Consider the following 18816-nt stretch of genomic DNA (forward strand, 5'->3'; position numbering starts at 1 on the left):
AGCTCCGTTTCCAGGTATAAAACACTTCAATACAACACAGAAAAGAATAAAATGTCCACCTCTTCGTCCGTTCGTCCGTCCTTTCGCTCGGTTTGATCCCCAAACACATCATAGGGGTGGATAGTTAGAGACAGTTCAGTGTTATCTGAGTCTAAAAGCTGAAAGAGAAAGTAATCTTATATTTCTCCTGTAAAAAAACAGGAATTGAATTTTGTTTATCTTGCATCTTCTGATTTAAAGTCTGTTTGCAGTATAAGTGGCCTTTGTACTGTTATAAAAGACTGAATAAGAATAAGAATATTACTTCTTTCTTTAGAATTAAAACACAACCAAAAAGTCTTTGTCTTCTTCCCCTGTTGGTAAATGATCTCATGTGAGTGTGTAATTTGTGTGGGACAAACAAAATGAATTCATGTTTTAGCACCATTTTGCGCAACATGTACACAAATAGAAGAAGCGTATTAAGGTTTAAAGCGTATTATGATCATATAAATACTTTCTCCAATGAAAGCCTTGCTGCTAATATTTGGTAGTGATTTTAAAAAGTGGCGAGTAGCCTAATCGCGATTTGCTGTTTAGCAATAAACACAAATCTAGACAGATGTAGAAATACAATCTTCTCACTGTTCTACATCTTAGTAGCTGTTTACTTTTGTGTGCTTTAGGAATGATGGGATACTACCTGAACCAAAGCACTGCTGAAGGATTACTGACAGAAAAACTCTCATTTCAGTGAAGACTTCGACCCCTAAAGCAGCTTCCAGCAAATACAGTCACTAATCACAGTAAACCAGGAAGTTAAATTGTGGATTAAAGGTGCATTTTGTGTAGTGTCCTCGCTTCTTTGATTTGGTCGAGCTCGACATGGCGGAGAGATGAAACTGAAGATCAACTTTCTTTTTCTTTGTCTGTCTGTTTGTCTTTCTTTTTACGTGTCCCGATGCATTATTCATCACAAAACTGATCAAAAGTCAATCTCCGTCATCGAGTTCGTGTGCTGCACGTACCTGTATATTTTCTGCGCGTTTGTGTCCTCACAGCCCGAGCTGAAGATATACGGTAGAAACTTCATCTTTTCGGTTTCATCCTGCACAGGGGTTCCTGCACTGTCACCACCGAGCTCAAAGGGGGAATCTGTGACTTGATAAGTCCGGGTAACATCAAGGAGAAGCAATGTTTTATTCATCGGCACAAAGCTCCCGAATTCACTCAAATCAAATTCACCCGCCTTTGTTTGAAAGATCAAGCTTGAGGTTTGACACGTATAGAAATGATTGGATTTTTTTTTGATTTATATATAAAAAAAAAAGAGAGAGGGGAGGGGGGGAAAGTTGAGTGCAGGAGAGGACAGGGCGATGTGTTTGGGGGAGTTTAACGAAAATATATTGATATTAAATAATGTGCGAACTAGCTCTATATCTGAACGTGTTTATTTTCTCTTCTACAAATGTGTCATTTTAAGGAAAAACTTCAATTACCCAATAATTCATGCAGGGTGCCTTTTATTTATTTTTTATTTTTTTGCTTTCAGTTTTTCACACAATCTTCTCCAGCGTTGTCTCTCTGTAAGTCAGCCACTCTCACATTCGGGTGACCTTGGCACCCTGCTGATTCACTTGTTTTGTTGGGATTCTTTCATCCTGTGTGTGTTTCGCTCACATGCCGCTCTCCTTTCAGATTCCCTTCTTCTATCCATCCTCTCTCCCACTCTGATCTCCTGCTGTCAAAGAAATTCAAATACTTTTTGAGTAGCGCACACCAAGGTCAGATGTGATTTGCAAAAAAAAAAAAAAAAAAATGTGGGGTTTGTTTTACTTCCACGTTGGACAACGCTGTAATTGCCAGAAAGGTCTCGTCTCACGATAAGTGCTCAATAAACCCGAGCCGAGCCCTGCAGGAATTTAAACTGATTAGGAGTGAGTTTTTTTATTAGGCACATTTGGGTGTTATCTCATCTGCTCATTTTTTTGTTCTTTGTATTTTCTTGTACTTTCTTTTGTTCTCGTTTTATCTTCTGTTTTGTTTCACTGTGTTTCATCAACTGCAGTAAATTAAACTAAACCCCCCCTAGACTCACTTCACGTAACGCAGCAGCGGCTTCGAGTGTCAGCTGGGCTCATAATGTGATCCAGGTCACTGCAGCAAAGTCACAGAGTTGCACTGCTGTCGACTTTTTTAAGTTTAACTCCGGCGTCTCGAGTGTCAAGTCACACAAGTCCTGCGCTTACCAGTTAGAGTAGCATTAATGAAACTTAAAACTGCAGCTCTAGTTGCTTTTTATAGTGCAAAACGTGGAAGGCCGAAGTCCCATCATCTGCTTGTGTGCACATTTATATCTTGGTAATCATACTGTTTTACAATAAACAAAAACAACAACAACAACAACAAAATAGAGACTGGATCTGACAGTGATGTAGATCTATATGTGTTCAATCTAATACAGTATATTTATTTATTTTCAAGGCACACACATTGAGATGTGTGGATCCTTTGATAAAAAACATTAGAATATGTTTCCTTGTGTTAAAAAGTCTGTTAAAGTCTTCAAAAATCAGCCCTGCCAATAATAAAATGACCCCACAGGTCACAGCTGATTCCAGTCTGTAGTTGTATAGATCAGTATCAGTCTTCAACAAGCTCCACAGTTAAATATACAACATTTACTTGACAAAACATGGGGCTTTAACACAGCAGAGTCTTGTTTGTTAATCATTTATAATTGACAGTATTGTTTGTTTTGACCATGACTAACCGTCATCACGCACTGTTTATGATATCCTGAACGTCCTCTAACCTTAAAGTGCTTATTTTAATCCAAACAGTGATTTTTCCTTGATTATTTCCAAGTTAGTTTCTTTTTTGCCTTTTACATAGTAACTGTATAATACTGTATATCTAGCAGTGGGATATCAACTATTGATTAATTATGTATTTACACATTAATACAGACTTTCCTTTTCAGTAGCTGTGTGATTTAAATGCTGAACCTCCTGATGCTTTTACATTATATGAAAACATTTTTAACTGGGAGATTATTATTGAGCCTGACGTGAGATGATCTGATGAGTTTTACACGTCGTCTCACTCTGTCGTTAGAGAACCAGTCCAGAGATGCTACAGAGAGACGTTTAGTTTTTAGTACCTTTAAAAAACACTTCGCTAGAAGACCTTTCACTTTACTAAAAGTCCATTCAGGTTCCTAACTGGACTCATACGTCGAGCCTCTCACTAAGTGGAGGTGTCCTTGTTAATCTAATAGTTGCTGCACTCCGTCATTCAGTGTCGCGTCACATCTGTTAGACCTCAGCACCAACTGTGTCTGGACTTCATCACGTCTTCTGACACAACGTGGACCACAACAACAAGGTAATTGCCTCCAATAAGAAACCAGCGCCTGTAAGAATAGAGAATACAGACACTCCTTTGCTAATGGTGGCTTTCTCAGTATCTTTGGTGTCAGTCGTGGAGCCTGACAATAACTATCAAGCATCATTTTAGGTGACAGGGAAAAACACCACAATTAGGATTCAGCTTTTTGTGAATGATCATCAGTAGAAACATTACAGTGTGTCTGACTGTGAAAAACACTGAGACACATTCAAAGTATATCACAAAACGTAGCTTTTTCCAGCTGCAGCGGATTCAGAACAGATTCAGATCTGTTAACTTTCAAGTTTTTCCTTTTTGAAAAACCGAATTGAATGTAAGAATTATGATAACATTAATAAAAAATAATAATTAGCTTAACCTCCTCATTCAAATGAAGATACGCTCAACATGAAACACATTAAAATTGTGTTTTCATCCAACTGCAGTGGTTTATTTTAAACATATTTCATCTAACTGCAGACACACTAGGGTATTCACCACTCTTGGTTAATTAATGTGGGATTTCCCAGTGTCTAAGTGTATTTTGCAGCCTTGTATACCTCGACAGGCAGAGCATTGGGTTAGAAATTTAGTTAACGTTAAATATAAACACACTCCTAATAGTGAAAGGTACTATGGAGAAAACTTGACCTTTCAGTGCTTCTGAAACTTTAACACAGCGCGAAATCAGACGGCGTTGAAGTTTAACGAGGGAGGAGGAAGCAGCAGAGTGTTTGCGGTTATCCTGCACGACGGTGCTGCGTCCCTTGTTTGCTGACGTGCTGAGATGAGTTCTGACGTGATCACCTGTTTAATCACAAATCACTCAAGTCAGTCGGTTGTTCAGTGGTGTTAAGGAGAACTTTGATCTGTTTCAGCAGCTTGAGCACAGACAAGTTAAACTAATATTTGCTAATTAAAGTGACACTAGCAGCTCTTTTTTAATTCAAACCCAGCTTTGCAAGGAAACTGAAGATGAAATTCAAAGACGAGACGAGGCGTAAAAGTGAACCAGGCCTTTTAAAACCAAAACACTGTCTTAATAATTCTCTGTGGGTTTGTCACTACGAGCAAACGTGTGTTTTTTTTTTGTCATTAATAAAAAAGAAATCATTACTTAAGTTGGTTTAAACAATAACTCTGCTTTCTACTTTATGCAGTGTGTGATACATCCGGATGGTTGAACGTCTTCAATCAAGTCTTAAAGATGAGCCCTGACATCTTTCATTATTCACCCTGAACTGTCTCTCAGGTGAAGCCTGCAGTCTGTTAAACTCTGTTGTGGGCTCCGCTCTCACAGACACAGGAACACAACAGTCCCGACTGAAACGGCTTCATTATTCCTCACACTGGCTGCAGGTCTTCCTGGCAGAGTTTTGGGGTGGAAACAATCATTTGCACTGAGAGCGGCTGGTGCCAAGGTTGACTTTGTCTTTCCCAGTGCGGGTAAACATCAACAGGAACTAACCCAGATAGTTCAGTTTGCTGTTTATTATAATGGACACATCTGCAACTTCTGTTTTCCTCTTTTTAAATTAAGCAAAGTGAGTCTTCAGTCCCTCTGCTCTCTTTTTCTCTGCTCACCTGAGCTTTTAGTTCTGATTTTGTCTCTAAAACAGTCTTTCACTCTTCTTCATCACTGCCCTTTTACACCTCAATCCCGCTCTGCTTCCATCTTAAAAACATTCCTCCTTTTCTTTTGGCAATATGAATAAGGTAGACGGCGGGCCCCAGTGCGTCACAGTGCATTAACCACACTAATAAACCCATTCCACTGCAGTGGAGTGGGATCCAAACGAAAGGGAGGGAGAGGGTGTTCAGGGTAAAGAAAGGCGAGAGGCTGATTTTGGCAGAGAGTCTGTGGAGGAAGAGACGAAGCACAGTGGCAGGCTGGGTAAAAGCCTCACTTATACACACTTACTACATGCACCTTGTAGCCTTCCTCCTGTTCATTACCTTTTTTTAAACCAGCTTTCATTAAGGGGAGAAACTGCCATCTTCTGCCAGGGCGTTGCATCACTTTCTCCTCCTTTCATGGCTCCCCTTTCTGAGCATTAGCGTCGTTGTGGGGCCAATTACAACACTGCGGTACCGTCAGGGGCCATAAATATCCACGTGTCCCCAACCTGCAGCGTTCCTGTGAGGGAAGAGAGGAAGTGGAGAGGAGGAAAGTAGGAAAACGAATATGGGACAAAGCAGCAGCTGGATGCAGTCTTAAAAATGCACTGCTTTTTCGAAATCATGTGACAGTGGAAATGTTTGTTGCAGAGTGAAGAGTTGTAGGACTGTGGCACTGCATTGTCACGGCGATTAATAATTAATTAACAGCTCCGCAACAGTAGGTAAGAAATGAGTAATTAACTCACACCGAGTTAGACACCACTTTAAACGAGCGCAGGGGGGCAAATTTCAATCTCGTTTCAAAGTGATTTCCAAATTATTCATTAATAAAGTGATGAGTATGCAGCCTTACAGACATGGTGTAATTGTATATTAACACAATAACTATAGCATCTGTCCAAACGCCTGTAATTTACATGTGGGGCAATAATTCAGGACGTGGTCAAACTGTGACACCTGCTGCCTGAGATATTTGACAGTTCCTGGTTTGTTGTGTACTTTTTGTCTGACAGCTGTTAGTTGTGTTGGTGCACATGTGCTGTGTGTTGCCTGTATTTCAAACATATTTGCTCTACTGTGGTTATTAAATGACTTTAATAGACATATTGAATATGTTTTATTGGATTCACTGTAGTTATTAGAGCTGGATTTTCAGAGATACACTAGATGTTACCAATAATCTGATTCCAGTCGTCTCTGACCTGCTGATTGTGTAGTATTCACCATCAGGGAGTGGCTGATGGAGCCTTGTTTCCCCTGATGCTCTGCTGACACCATGTGGTGCTCGCTGTAACTGCACCCACTAGGTGGGCCTGCCGTGAAAGGCTGGGATTTGCTGCTGTGTACAGTCGTGGCCAAACAGCACATTCATCACCGGCACCGACGTCCCGGCTCCTCTCCCAGTGAGCCGTGCTTCATCACGTTCACTTTATATTGATAAAGCGATCATGCATGCTTCTCTTCTACAGCAGCACACAGGTTGAGGTATACTGATTTTTATGGGGCTTAAGCCCTAAAACCAGTAAATGTTAGTCTTACTTAATGCAATTTGATAGCACATGTTGTTAAACCTCCCCGAGTTGTACACAAATGGCCACACTACACATTTGATTTGATGCAGTGGATGCTGAAAATCTTTAGTTGCTCTACTAAATAATCAAGTGAAATTGAGTCTTTTCCTAATGTGAACAATTTTACCAGTTAGTGTGAAGCATTGCAGCAAACATGACTCTGAAACGTGTCCGATGCTTCCATTTTTTATTAATTCGTCTACAGTATACAAATATTCACACACAAAATGTTCTCAAAAAACCCTAATGTCTTGTAAACATTCAATTATTCCACGTCTTTCACTTAGATTTCCTTCATTATGTGATGTATTGTTCACACTTTTCCAAATATACGTATTTTTTTCAGATGCCACTGGATCCTCATGTCGTCTCGTCGTCCTGTCATCCAGACACACCTCGTACAAGGCATCACCCCCATCGTGTCTCCGCTGACACGGCCGTCACGTGACCCCCGCCGTGTTAAGCAGTGACAGCCAGGTCCAGGATGAAGGGGGAAAAAGGCAGAAATCACAGTGTGAAGCAGGAGCTCTTGACATCAGTGCGCTCGGCGCGGGCCCAGAGGTGAGGAACACAACTGTATTGCATGGGTCTGCTTCGAGCTTAGTGTGTGGTGGGGTGGGGTGGGGAGGGGTAGGTCTTGGTGCATCAGCCAGATCTGGATCAAACGGTTAATTCTTGGTGTTTGTCTTTACAGAAAGGCTGGAAAGACAGATGGCAGAGGCCACATGGCCACAGTACAGTAGAGACAGCGTAGTCAGCAGTCAATTACAGAAAGTCCATTTTAAAACGTTACATTCCTGCAACTGTCTGACAATCAAGTACCCTTAAATACAACATGGATGTGACTCTCCAACAACAAAATGAACCATTTGACCAAAATCTGGCAGCGACACCAAGTTTTCCAAAAGGGGGACAGAAGGATTTAAGACAAAAACTGGAAAGAGTATGTTGATATGGCTACAGAATGCAGTTGATCAAGTAATATGGGAGAGCTAGATTACAGGGAGAATGACTGGTGCGGGTTAAATCTGCATATTCAATAAACCTTCCTGGCTAAGATCAGTTCACGGGAACTCCCACCAATATAAATCTATTTAAAAACATCTATACGAACATCATCGTGTGAAAACAAGTCGTGACCAGTGACACTGAAGACGCATCAGATCATTCGCTGATCACTCTGGTACTACACGGTGCGTCTTCACTGCTGCTGCCCATGTCTTCTCTCATCAGCGGCTCTTTCCCAGAATACTTAGGAAAGCAGTAGTGCAACAAACTTTTAGCAGGATTTTTTTTTCCCCTCAAAGGAAATGAATCAAGTACATGACTGTTTTTTTTTTTCTGGGTGTTATTTAAGCTGCTGTCACTACTAAATGTTATTTAAGTACTTCAGTAGGAACAGCAAACATTATTCTGTACTAGACATCAACAGTGAAACACTAGACATTATGTGCTTGAAAAAAAACGTATGAACTGCACCTTTAGACCCTCACACATAGTGGCTTTTTGGTTTGAACTCAAAATAACATTAATAGAAGGCGGTCGTGTGTTTTGGCTGTACGTTTGACCTTACGTTGACTTCTCCAGGTTTCTCTGTGATGCTATGAGTGAACTAAATAAAAAGGCATTATTGAAAAATAAGGCTATCAGTCTGGACCCAGACTGAGCTACATTCCATCTCTGAGGACAAAAAGAAGAAAGTAAGAGAGAAAATGAAATGTTTCAGCTTACTGCGATGTCCATTTTTTTATGTTAGGGCTAAAACAACTCTTAATTTTATATATCACTATCTCAAGTTTTATTTTTTCTTCTTAAATAGGTTTTTAATTTTAGAGGAGGAGCGCTTGATTTTCTCTCCATTGTCGCTGGAGTCCTGGGAGGAGGTGCTCTGGAGCTTGTAATCCCTTCCCACACTGCGGCCCTCTGAGTCCAGGGAGGTAATAGACGGGTGACGCCCCACGTTGGGCAGCATGGTCGCGGGCAGCTGACCGAAGCTGTAGGACTTCTCCAGGATGCCGTTGTACATTCCCTTCCCCGTCGGAGAGGCGACGTTCGCCTGAGAGAACGTCACGCTTTGAGACTCGGGTATGGTGCAGGTGAGGTCTGGAGAGCCACTTTGTGCAAACGGGTGGTGCTCTAAAGCCGGGGAAGGGGAGGTGGAGGGAGGTCCAGAGGGGGTGGTGGCAGGGGTGGGAGGCAGAGGAGGAGGCGTGGAGTCCCTGAGACTGCTACTGCTGCTGCTGCTGGTGTGGGCGATGGAGGTGGTGGAGGTGGACTCAGGAAGGTCCTGGCTGAACAGCAGCAGCTCCTCCCGGGAGATCTTGCGGTACGGGGTCTCCGAGCCTGGCGTGCAGGGGTTGTGCAGTTGCTTGCGGCCCAGGGAGGAGCTGAGAGAGTCTGTGTCGGAGCTGCCCTCCTGAGCCGGTTCCCTGAGAGGTGAGAACAGATGCACCACAGTCACAACTCACAGACTCTGTGAAACATTTGTATAGATTTAATAACCAGATAATAAATAATAATTATTATTATTGTTTGGAAATCGTTGAAAAACCTTGTTTTTCCAACTATAACACACACAACTTAACTTATTATACACTGAATAGTATTTAGAGACTGAGCATCTGTTTAAACAGAGAATCCAAACAGCACCTGGTTGTTTCCTCTTTCATTAGATAAAACAACACTGCTCCTGTCTGCTGCGACGTTTTTAGTTGGTTACTGGCCACTACCATCATGCATTCTACATCTATGTGGCCACTTTTCTTTTTTCTGTGGTTTATTTCTTACTAACACAGTAATAAAGCGATCCGGGGCCCTAAGTCCTGCTAATTAATAACGTTAGACATTAACTAATTATGTTATATCATGTGCGGCTTCCGGTGAAGGTAATTCATGCATCCTCCACAGACTAGATGACACCTAGTGAGAAATGTTTCCATTTAACCCCACACGTGAAGCTTTAGTGAGAATGTCTGGATAAAACACCTGTGAGTCCAAACTGTAAAACCATTCCGCGGCGTTCCGGCCACAGCTACATACCCCCTCCTATCCGAGCTGAACATGATATGTTCGTCGTCTGCCTCGGGGCGATAGGAGAGGGACGAGCTGGCCATGGACAGCAGGTCAGGGTCTGGAGACATCAGCGACGACTGTGGGGAGCTCAGCAGGCTCCGGCGGGAACGACACATGCTGCTGTTGCGCGTCAACGAGGGCCGGATCAACGTGGTCGCTGGGGGAGGAGGAAGGGAGTTACTTATTTATTTCACTGGATGACTACAGTGTATCAAAGCCTCAGCTGGATTACTCACTCGTAAACTGTGGAATGATGGGAGGCGTATCCTCGTCCAGGTCATCCACTCCTCCTGCGATGGGGTAGGGAGGCACCGACACTCGCGGCATGACCACCCAGCTGTGATCAGAGTACAGGCTGGCCGTCAGGCTCGGCAGCCCAGAGTTATTGACTACAGGAAAGCCGCAAAGCTTCTCGATCTGCTGCCAGCGGTGCAGCCGCTCCCTCAGGCATGCCGTTACCTCTGACAGGGCTTTCCTGTGAAACACGCATTAATGAGAGGAGTGTATCGCACATTTATTACACTTGGCAAACATTAAGGCGATCCTGTCTCTGACAGCGATTCAAAATCTCGTGTCAGACTCAGTTTTGGCACATGAGCTGCCTGGTTTGATGTTGGAATTGAGCCTATTAAAATGGTGAAAAGATTTCACTTTGTTCCCTTTTATGTTTTTTTCCCTTTTGGACTTTTAAACTCATATTTTAATCTCAGTGGCATGTCCAGGAACACACAGATGTTTAGATTATACAGTGCACAGTAGGGAAATGTACAGAAAAAACACGTTAAAATAAAAGTACAGTAATTATTACTCATAACACCTGAACCTCTAACCCTTTAGTTTATCATTGGTCAGAACTGAAAATGCATCATGGAGGCTCGGTGTAATGGGTGTAATAGATGAGTGTGAAAGTGAAGCTCTGTTTGTCACAGGTAGAGATCAGATCGTGGGACATGAACAGATCAGGTTGGGTTCAGATATGATTTGTTAGTTTCTGGCTCTGAGCTTGAACCTGTGCAGCAGTCTGATGATGTACCCCTAGCTACCGCTGGATCACATTAATCGTGTTAGTTCTTACTTTGCCTCAAGTATCTTGTGGTCCACCTCGTCCAGTGATGAACTGTGGGCGACGTGAAGAGTTCCAAAAACAGAACCTCTCTTCTTTTTTATTTTCTCTGCCTGAAATAAAAAAACAAAAGATAAAAGTGTAATTATATTATCTGGAACTTTAAATATAGTTTATCATCTGTATCCAGACTTTTCTACCACGCTGAAGTGACTGAATATAACTTAAGCAAAATAGTTTTATTTATGTATATTATATTATTTAAAAAGAGCCCTAGTTTGAATCCAAACAGTAAGACAGTAAAAGGCTCTAACACAGCAATAGATTCTTGCAGTCCTACAGTAAAAATAGAGACAGTTACCTCATCTTTGGCGACGCACAGCTGAAACTCAGCATTCTGCTTCTTGATGTTGTAGTACTGAACCTCCACCTCGTGCGTGAGCTGGAGCCACTTCTGAAGAGCTTCGGGCACCGACCGCTCCGACTGCATCTCCTTCTCCGCTCGCTTCAGAGCCTTCCGCACCTACACCAGAGAAACACGAGGCATCAGGGTCCAGAGTCGGGTTAAATTCCCTGTCAGATGTTTTAAAAAGGTTTCCCAGGAGATTGTTGATGAACCATTAGTCATTGAATTTCAGAGGAACTCCATTTACGGTTTCTCTTCTGACTGATGTGTAAAAGTGAGTCAGATCCAAGCTCCAATGCAAAAAAGGAAGTCATTACCAACCTACACTCACTGACCATTTTATTAGTCACACCTGTACGATGTAATGTCATCCAACACTGCTTCTATTGTTATGGTCACCCTCTTCCTGTAAAACGTACCTGTACGAGCTCCTCCTCAGCGTATTTGAGCCGGCTGAGCTCACACTCTGCGCCCTCTCGCAGCTCTCGAAGCCTGTGAGCCTCCTTTTTGGCCCCGGTGATCTCGTCCCTCATTTTCTGTTCGAGGTTCTGTTTCTCCACCGCCACCGTCCGGTTCTCCTCCTGAGCTTTTTCCAGCCTGGGACGCCAGAAGAAACAGACCAGCTGAGTAACATTCAACTAACAACGATTTACATTAAGTTGCTAACATAGTGACAATCTGACATTCCTCTTCTCACCGACTCTGCAGGTCTAAGAGGCTCTGCTCAGCATGTTGCAGGCTTTCCAGGTCCTTCATCATCTGAGAGATGTGCACCTTGCTGGACTTGTTTTGCACATAAGCAAACCAGCAGCCCCCAACACCAATCACTATGGAGACCATCAGAACGAAGTCTTTCATCCAGTTATGTTGTGGACCTGCAGAGAGGGGGAGCAGAACAGGAGAAGAATGGTGGCCTTTGAAGATGTAATTACAGGAACACTGAAAATGTTAAAAGTTGGTATTTATAGGTGTTTGACTTTAATGAACAGCGATGCTCTTTGAACACGCTGCATACTTACGGAGAGGAGGGCCAAAAAGCACTGCATCTAGTGCCTTGAGGTTGAGTTTTTGTTTATGCCGCTGGTCTAATATCTTCAGCTGCATCGACATAAAGGACGGTTCATTTGCCGCTATTCTGAAATATGAAGATGAAGGGAAACATGATGAATACTGACGTCATGTAGTGCACATTACCCGCGTCTTTCTGCATATTCATATTTTGATTATTAGGGTGTTCACTGTCTCTCTGCGGATACATGATGGTTTATGAGTTCTTTGCTTTTAAAAATATTCCGCACAATCAACATGAGTCGGAGTTTTATTTTATTGTTATTTAACGATTCATACTGGAAATTACCGGCTATTAAAACTACAGTTATGAAGCTGCTTCCAGGCAGGTTTAAAACATGCTGCTCATGTCTGAAAAGCAGTGAAGTGCAGGAAAGGCTTTGATGTTGCTGAAATACTGATCTAAATGTTGGATAATTGAGTCTCTTTGGCCTTTGGCCTTAGTGTAGAAAAATCAATAGGACCAATCATTTTGGTCTTAAAGTCACATAGTGTATCACTGAGGTCCTTCAAAGAAGAGCAGGTGTGACTGCTGATGATTCATTCTCACGTCATCTGCCCAGTTTGACCTTGTTCATCTTTTCCTTGCCAAGAGAGGCCTTCACAAGCCACTACCATCTTAAACAGCTCAGAAAGCATGGCACCCTCCTCCCTGTGACATCACTTCATGAATCAGCACCCATCAGGTCTATGGTGTAATATCAGACCTTTCAGTAACCCTCCCCCAGCTCTCCAGTTTACTCTTGCCAAACATGCAGCTTGCAGCGACTCATATTCCATAAGGCCCCCACTCATCTGTCTGAGTTTCTGTGGTCACATTATTTGACCTACAATTTGATCTTCATGGAGCTGTATGAAGGAATCTGGAAATATGCACAGAGCATTTAAAAACACACCTGTAGTTTAGATGGCTCCATTTAAGATCATGTAAGGAAAAGTGATCTGACCTTAAACAGAAATAATTATATTTATATATTTATACTTATATAAATAAAGTTATATAAGACACTGAGGCACTCATTTTCCCCCCTGTGTTGCATTTTATGACCAGCAGTGGGCAGCATTTGACAGAGTAATGGAAACTATAGGTGCCTTTGGGTATTGTAAGAAACATCGTAATAGTATTACTGGTCATAAAGACGTTTACCCAGTCACCAAAGACAAAGCTAAACTAAAAAATTAGAGGCAAATCAATGATATATAGCACTAGCAACATTTGCCATCCTGTATTACTGCTGCAGAGCAGGAATGTGCTGCAGCGCCACACTGCACAGTGAAGTCTGTATTGTACTAACCGAGGTAAGGTATTCCCCATGACCCCAAAGTCCCGGAAGTGCTTCTCATACTGCGGCAGCTCCACAGACTCTTTGAGCCACTGCACCGTGTCCTCCACTGTCCAGTTGTGTACTGATGAAGAGGAGACAGAAAAGAGGCGTTGTTAGTTTTCACTGATGCATTGAGCTGGTGCTGTTGAGACCATCTCACAGAGGAGCAGGATAAGGAATAAAAACAGTGGTGGATGTGTTGACGCCCCAAGTAAAAGTTCTTCATTCAAATTCACTCTTAAATAAAAATATATTATATAACACACATATAAGTGTGTTTACATAAGGAACACATTATGTGCATCCAAAACCAGGAAATGAGTGAAAGTCATTAAAGATTACAGAAAGAAGAACAAATACAGACTGCTCTGTAAATTATTTATAGTAACGGTAACACATAGAACACCTTGCTGGTGATGCTAGGTATGTTTATTTCCTGCAGTGTGTGTGTATTTATTCCAAGTACTAAATAAGCTATGAGACTTATAAACTTGTTCCAAGCCCACTTGGCTTCACACATATTTCCAGAAAGAAAACCAAACACTGGCAGAGGCTGAGAACTGATGGAGGTGTTGTGTTTGAAGACAAACCACAGATGTGCTTATAAGACGAGGGCTGAAATTTGGTCCCCATTTGAAATTCAAATGCAAAGAAGTGGAGGAAACATGGGATTTCTGAAGATGTAACAGCTGCAATAAATCTACAAATATCACTTCATCAAAAACTAAAAAAAAAAAAAAGCAAAGTATTTGCGTCTGGAACAAACTAATAAGTAAAAGAGAAGAAGCAAATCACGATTAAAACGACTCTGGATTACAGATGGGATATTTCCATGACACACTCATGGCAGAGAAGATAATAAATCACACTTCGTTCTGGGTAAATATACCCTGAAGTGTGTATCATCGTTCACTCGCATGCAGAAGTCCACTTCAGTTTTCAGAGAATTGGAAAGTCACTTAAGGTGCAGACATGAATTCCCCCTAAAGGACGAGTCAGTGAGGATTTGTTAAGCTGTTAGTGGAACACATCACGAGTCTGTGAAGATGATTTCTCACCTGCTGCTTCTTAGAAACCACCCGTGTTGTGTGATTTAGTTTATTCTGTCACTACCTGTGTTGTTCTTTCCCTCCATCTACCTCCCTTCACTTGAACGACATTTCACAGGACGGTAAATGTGTTCCGGTCACGTGACCTCGTGGCACAGATGCTTAAACTCTTTGCTTTACCTTCGGAGATCTTCCAGGCCTTCCACAGTTCTTCCACTGTGATGTGCTGGTCTTCCCGGTGCAGGTTGCTGTGTTTATTGGTTTGCTGCTGCTTCATGTCTTCTATTATAAACTAGGAAAACAAAAGAGACAATATTTTTTTACATTCTTTCAGACACATCATATTAAATACGTGTGTGTTAGAGCACGGTTTAAATCGAGTGTTTTTCACTAAAAACTGTGGGGGGGATACAGACGGCTGTGCTCGCCTGTGCATGTCCATGTGTGGTTTTGACAGAGAGAGCTTTAGAGAGTTGGCTTTGCCTAAAAGTCTGGCTTTAGATCACACACACACACACACACACACACACACACACACACACACACACACACACACACACACTTTCTTTTCATGCTCCCTTTTCCCTTTTAGGGAGTTTGAAAAGAGAAAAGAGACCCGTGGCGAAGGCATCACTTCCACCTGTGTGTGCATGTGTGTGTTTTCACATTTCCGGCTGTCCTCCTTTGGTTCCTCAGAATTGAATGCCCCTGCAGGGAGAGACACAGCAAACAAAACCAACAAAGGATACCACGACGCCAGTAGCATTTACAACGAGTGTGGCTACCTACCAAACCCGTCACAGCCTTCATCTTGGAGCACTATGTTTGTACGAGGCCTTGGCATCAACTAAAAACTCTCGTGTCTGATTCAAACATCCCCACCAGCTTTTCATATCAAATTAGTCTTAGATATTACAACAGTGAACAAAAAAAATCTTGCTATTCTGCAAGTACACTGTAGCAGCATGTACTGTAGCTGCTGTGTACAAAGTAAACATCCAGCGGGTGCTTTACCATGCAAAAGTCTAATAATTTGAATTAGTTAAATATACTCTTTGGATGAACACACTGAGGTGAAGACACCAAACTAATATATTTATACTGTGCATTGTACTGTACATGGTCTATGGTTGCAGTCCTAGCAGGATTTATGACGATGGAATCAAATTTAGCTTTTGCTCAAGTCTAAACAAAAAGCAATAACTCTACATAAAATTGCTATTTCTGATTAAACAAAAAATGGTTTATAATAGTACAATTTACAGGTTTTTGAAAGTATATTTTGGAACTATGGAAGTAACTTTGGCTAAGCTGCAGACTAGTTCTTCATGGCTCAAGCTATTTAACGCACCAACATTAGCATTAGCTCTTGGTGGGAAAAAGTAAATGAGCCTTTTCCTTTAATATGATTGAAGTAAAATTAGAAAAATACAAAAAACAATTATACAAACATGAAGTTTTTCCACTGACTCCTTGGCCTAAAAACGTTTCAGGGAGCAAACTACTAGAAATGAGGTGCGTAATGTCAGCTAACAGAAGGAACGCTGGAGTTTGAAGCAGGAAGTACCAAACTGTATTTGGCATAGAGACCACAGCATTTTGAAAACATGTAAAACTTGCAGCTGTGGGTGTTTTGACATCTCCCAGTGTAATGAATCATGGATCCAGATCAACGAGTTTCACATCTGACTTGATAAAGATAAAACGGCACAGCCAGATTCCATCACAGCCTGGATGTGCCCGAGCTAAGACAGACGTTATCGTCGGTGCCTGACTGCACCAATTTCCTATGAAATAGTCCCGAAAGCATTAAAGATACGTCTTGATCGCATCTTGACAAAGTGTGGAAATACATGCAGAGGTGAGCACCATTTTAAAAAAGCACCACTAGTTTCTCTACTTTCACACGTCTCTGCTGTGTGCAAAGGGAGGTCTGAAGGAGTGCTGTGAGTTCGACGCTGAATACAGAATGGCAGTCTGCTGTTGAGAGGCCGCCTGTTACAAATGAATGAGCACTGTTTTCCTGTTGTAGAGGCAAGAAATGTCCTTTAATAGATTTACTTCTTGCACCGCACAGTATATTCTTAAGTGATCACACGTTTAACAGATAGGAGGGAATGATAGTTAAGTTAAGTAAGTCAGAGTGAACAAAATGTTGCTTTGTGATCACTAAATTTTACACTGAATTATTTACTGCTTTTGGATTTGGGTCTGAAAAGCGTTTTTCACCACACCAGCAGTGGACAAAATACTTTGTTCTTTGCTTTACCTTCTTGTTTCGCAATGCAAATGGGTTCCTCTCTGACGTAGAGCCAGAGACTGACTAAAGGAAGCAGCAGTGTGCTGAGTCACTGGAGGAACCACAATGTGCGCAATAAGGTCCAAATAAATGTCTAAAAGCCTTTAATGCTCAGTGTACTTTCTGTCATAGGACGTCCTGCTGGTAGAGAGGCAAACGTCAAGGGCTCTTGCCAGGGCACATCAATAAGAATAAAAAATAAAAGCCAGATGAATGGACAGATCATTTTTCCTAATGCATGTAAGAGAAAAGGTGTACATTATGTCAGCAGCTCATTTTATTGCCAGACAGTAATGGCAAACAATTTTTTAAATCTAATTTAAAATGATAAAAGACACCTGATGAATTTATTACAGACGTACTACTATAAAGGATTCAAGTAAAATATTTGCAGTAGGAAAATAAAAAAAATACAAATTAAAAAGGTATAAAAGCCACTTAATTAAAACGTATTTGGCATTAAAAGTGTGTTCGACTGATTTAAAGTGCTGCATCATGCCATGTGAACTTGAGGGCAGACGGGCTGAACTGCTTTGCATATGGTCAAAGACAGCTTTGTGGAGCTTTATGGAGTCATATAAAATAAGTGAGCTGCACATACTGTATAAAGATAGGTCTTTGTGTGGTTAACTTCTGTGGTTTAGATAGTGTGATATCTGGGTTAATTACGACTGTTGGAAAAGAGATTAAAAAATCCTGCGAGGAAAAACGATGTTCTTAGATAGTTTACACTTTGTAATGGCAGAGAAAAAAAAGTGTAGGAGTGTAGTAAACATGATAAAAGAAAAAGAGGGGGAAACATACACGTATTTCAGACGTACGTGCACAGTAGCCTAGCACAGACTGGGTCAGACACATGGTCAGATACAGACACGCACAGTAGCAAACAAAGGCATATTTGTTCACATCAGATACCAGTGAGTGTGCGAGTGTTCCCATGAGCCTCTGCTCTCTCTTATAGTCTGTGACGATATCTGCCCTATCAGTTCATGTGTCCACATCTACTCATCTAATTTACTGAAGGTTATTACATCTTTCGCTTATCTATCATCATAAAACTGAATTCTTTTCCTTTTTTTTCCTACGCAGCTCAACATTAATTAAACCCATTAGTTCTGTGAAGCTGCAAAAACGACCGCAATAAATTTGGGAGAAAAAGCATGCTGTCTGTCAGTATAATTTATGAAACGTGTGGACAACTCGGAGCACAACTGATTTATCACACGTGACAGCTGGGCAGTCTCGAATGTGAAAACATCACTGGCATGATAAAACCTTCCTCGTGCTTTTATTGTGAGTATTTGGGAATGCTTCAGCGAGGCCTGGTGAGATCAGAGTAGGTGAGATTTTTTGTAAACTATAAAAAAAATAAAAAATTTGTATCATAAACTCTGTAAGCAGCGGAGGTCCTCTATGTTTAACCACAGTGTGAGATCTGACCAGAATACGGTAATGTGTTAAGCAGCCTTATTAATATACATTTTTTCCCACATTGGTTCAAAGGTCATATAAAAACGCAGTACTGCTATAAAGCCGTCCTGCTTCTTGATTTGCTGCACTGTTGACAATGATATTCAACACACCCAGAGACACTATAGGGATGGTTCTCATGACTTCCACAAAGGTAAACAGTATCTCTGACAGCTGACAAACACATAGTGACTCATAGTATATGTATCCTCATATCACTCAACCCTATAAAAAACCGGAGTGGATTTCTTTTTGGGATGCTTGTCAAATTCATTAATCGTTAATAGTTAATAGATCACCTACACAACACTGGGTTACATTTATCCACGATGAGAGGACTACTATGACCTCATATTGGCTAATTTATACATTGGGTCCATTGCATCACTGGATCAAAGAACCCATTACGTTCTGTGTAGAAGCTATACTGAGCCAACACTGTATTAACCAGGTTTCTTTCATCGCAGCCGTAAAGCTCACTAAATGACACGCTGCATCTTGCTT

General features: G+C 41.5%; 1 protein-coding gene across 4 annotated transcripts in view; it reads right to left on the reverse strand.

Moving 5' to 3' along the window:
• Positions 1 to 6730: 6730 nt before the first annotated feature.
• Positions 6731 to 18816, reverse strand: part of tbc1d19 (TBC1 domain family, member 19) — a 51332-nt gene continuing 39246 nt past the window's right edge. For 3 of the 4 annotated variants that reach the window (XM_026352922.1, XM_026352920.1, XM_026352923.1), the window contains 10 exons: positions 14724 to 14835; positions 13465 to 13576; positions 12121 to 12236; positions 11799 to 11976; positions 11521 to 11698; positions 11057 to 11218; positions 10708 to 10808; positions 9869 to 10107; positions 9546 to 9789; positions 6731 to 8989 (listed from right to left, as the gene is read on the reverse strand). In XM_026352922.1, coding sequence (XP_026208707.1) covers positions 8359 to 8989; positions 9546 to 9789; positions 9869 to 10107; positions 10708 to 10808; positions 11057 to 11218; positions 11521 to 11698; positions 11799 to 11976; positions 12121 to 12236; positions 13465 to 13576; positions 14724 to 14835 — 2073 coding nt within the window. In that variant the 3' untranslated portion in view covers positions 6731 to 8358. The remainder of the gene's footprint in view (positions 8990 to 9545; positions 9790 to 9868; positions 10108 to 10707; positions 10809 to 11056; positions 11219 to 11520; positions 11699 to 11798; positions 11977 to 12120; positions 12237 to 13464; positions 13577 to 14723; positions 14836 to 18816) is intronic. The other variant, XM_026352921.1, reaches the window with a different exon arrangement.

This window comes from Anabas testudineus, chromosome 18, assembly GCF_900324465.2.
Source record: "Anabas testudineus chromosome 18, fAnaTes1.2, whole genome shotgun sequence".
In the NCBI taxonomy this organism is placed as follows: Eukaryota; Metazoa; Chordata; class Actinopteri; order Anabantiformes; family Anabantidae; genus Anabas; species Anabas testudineus.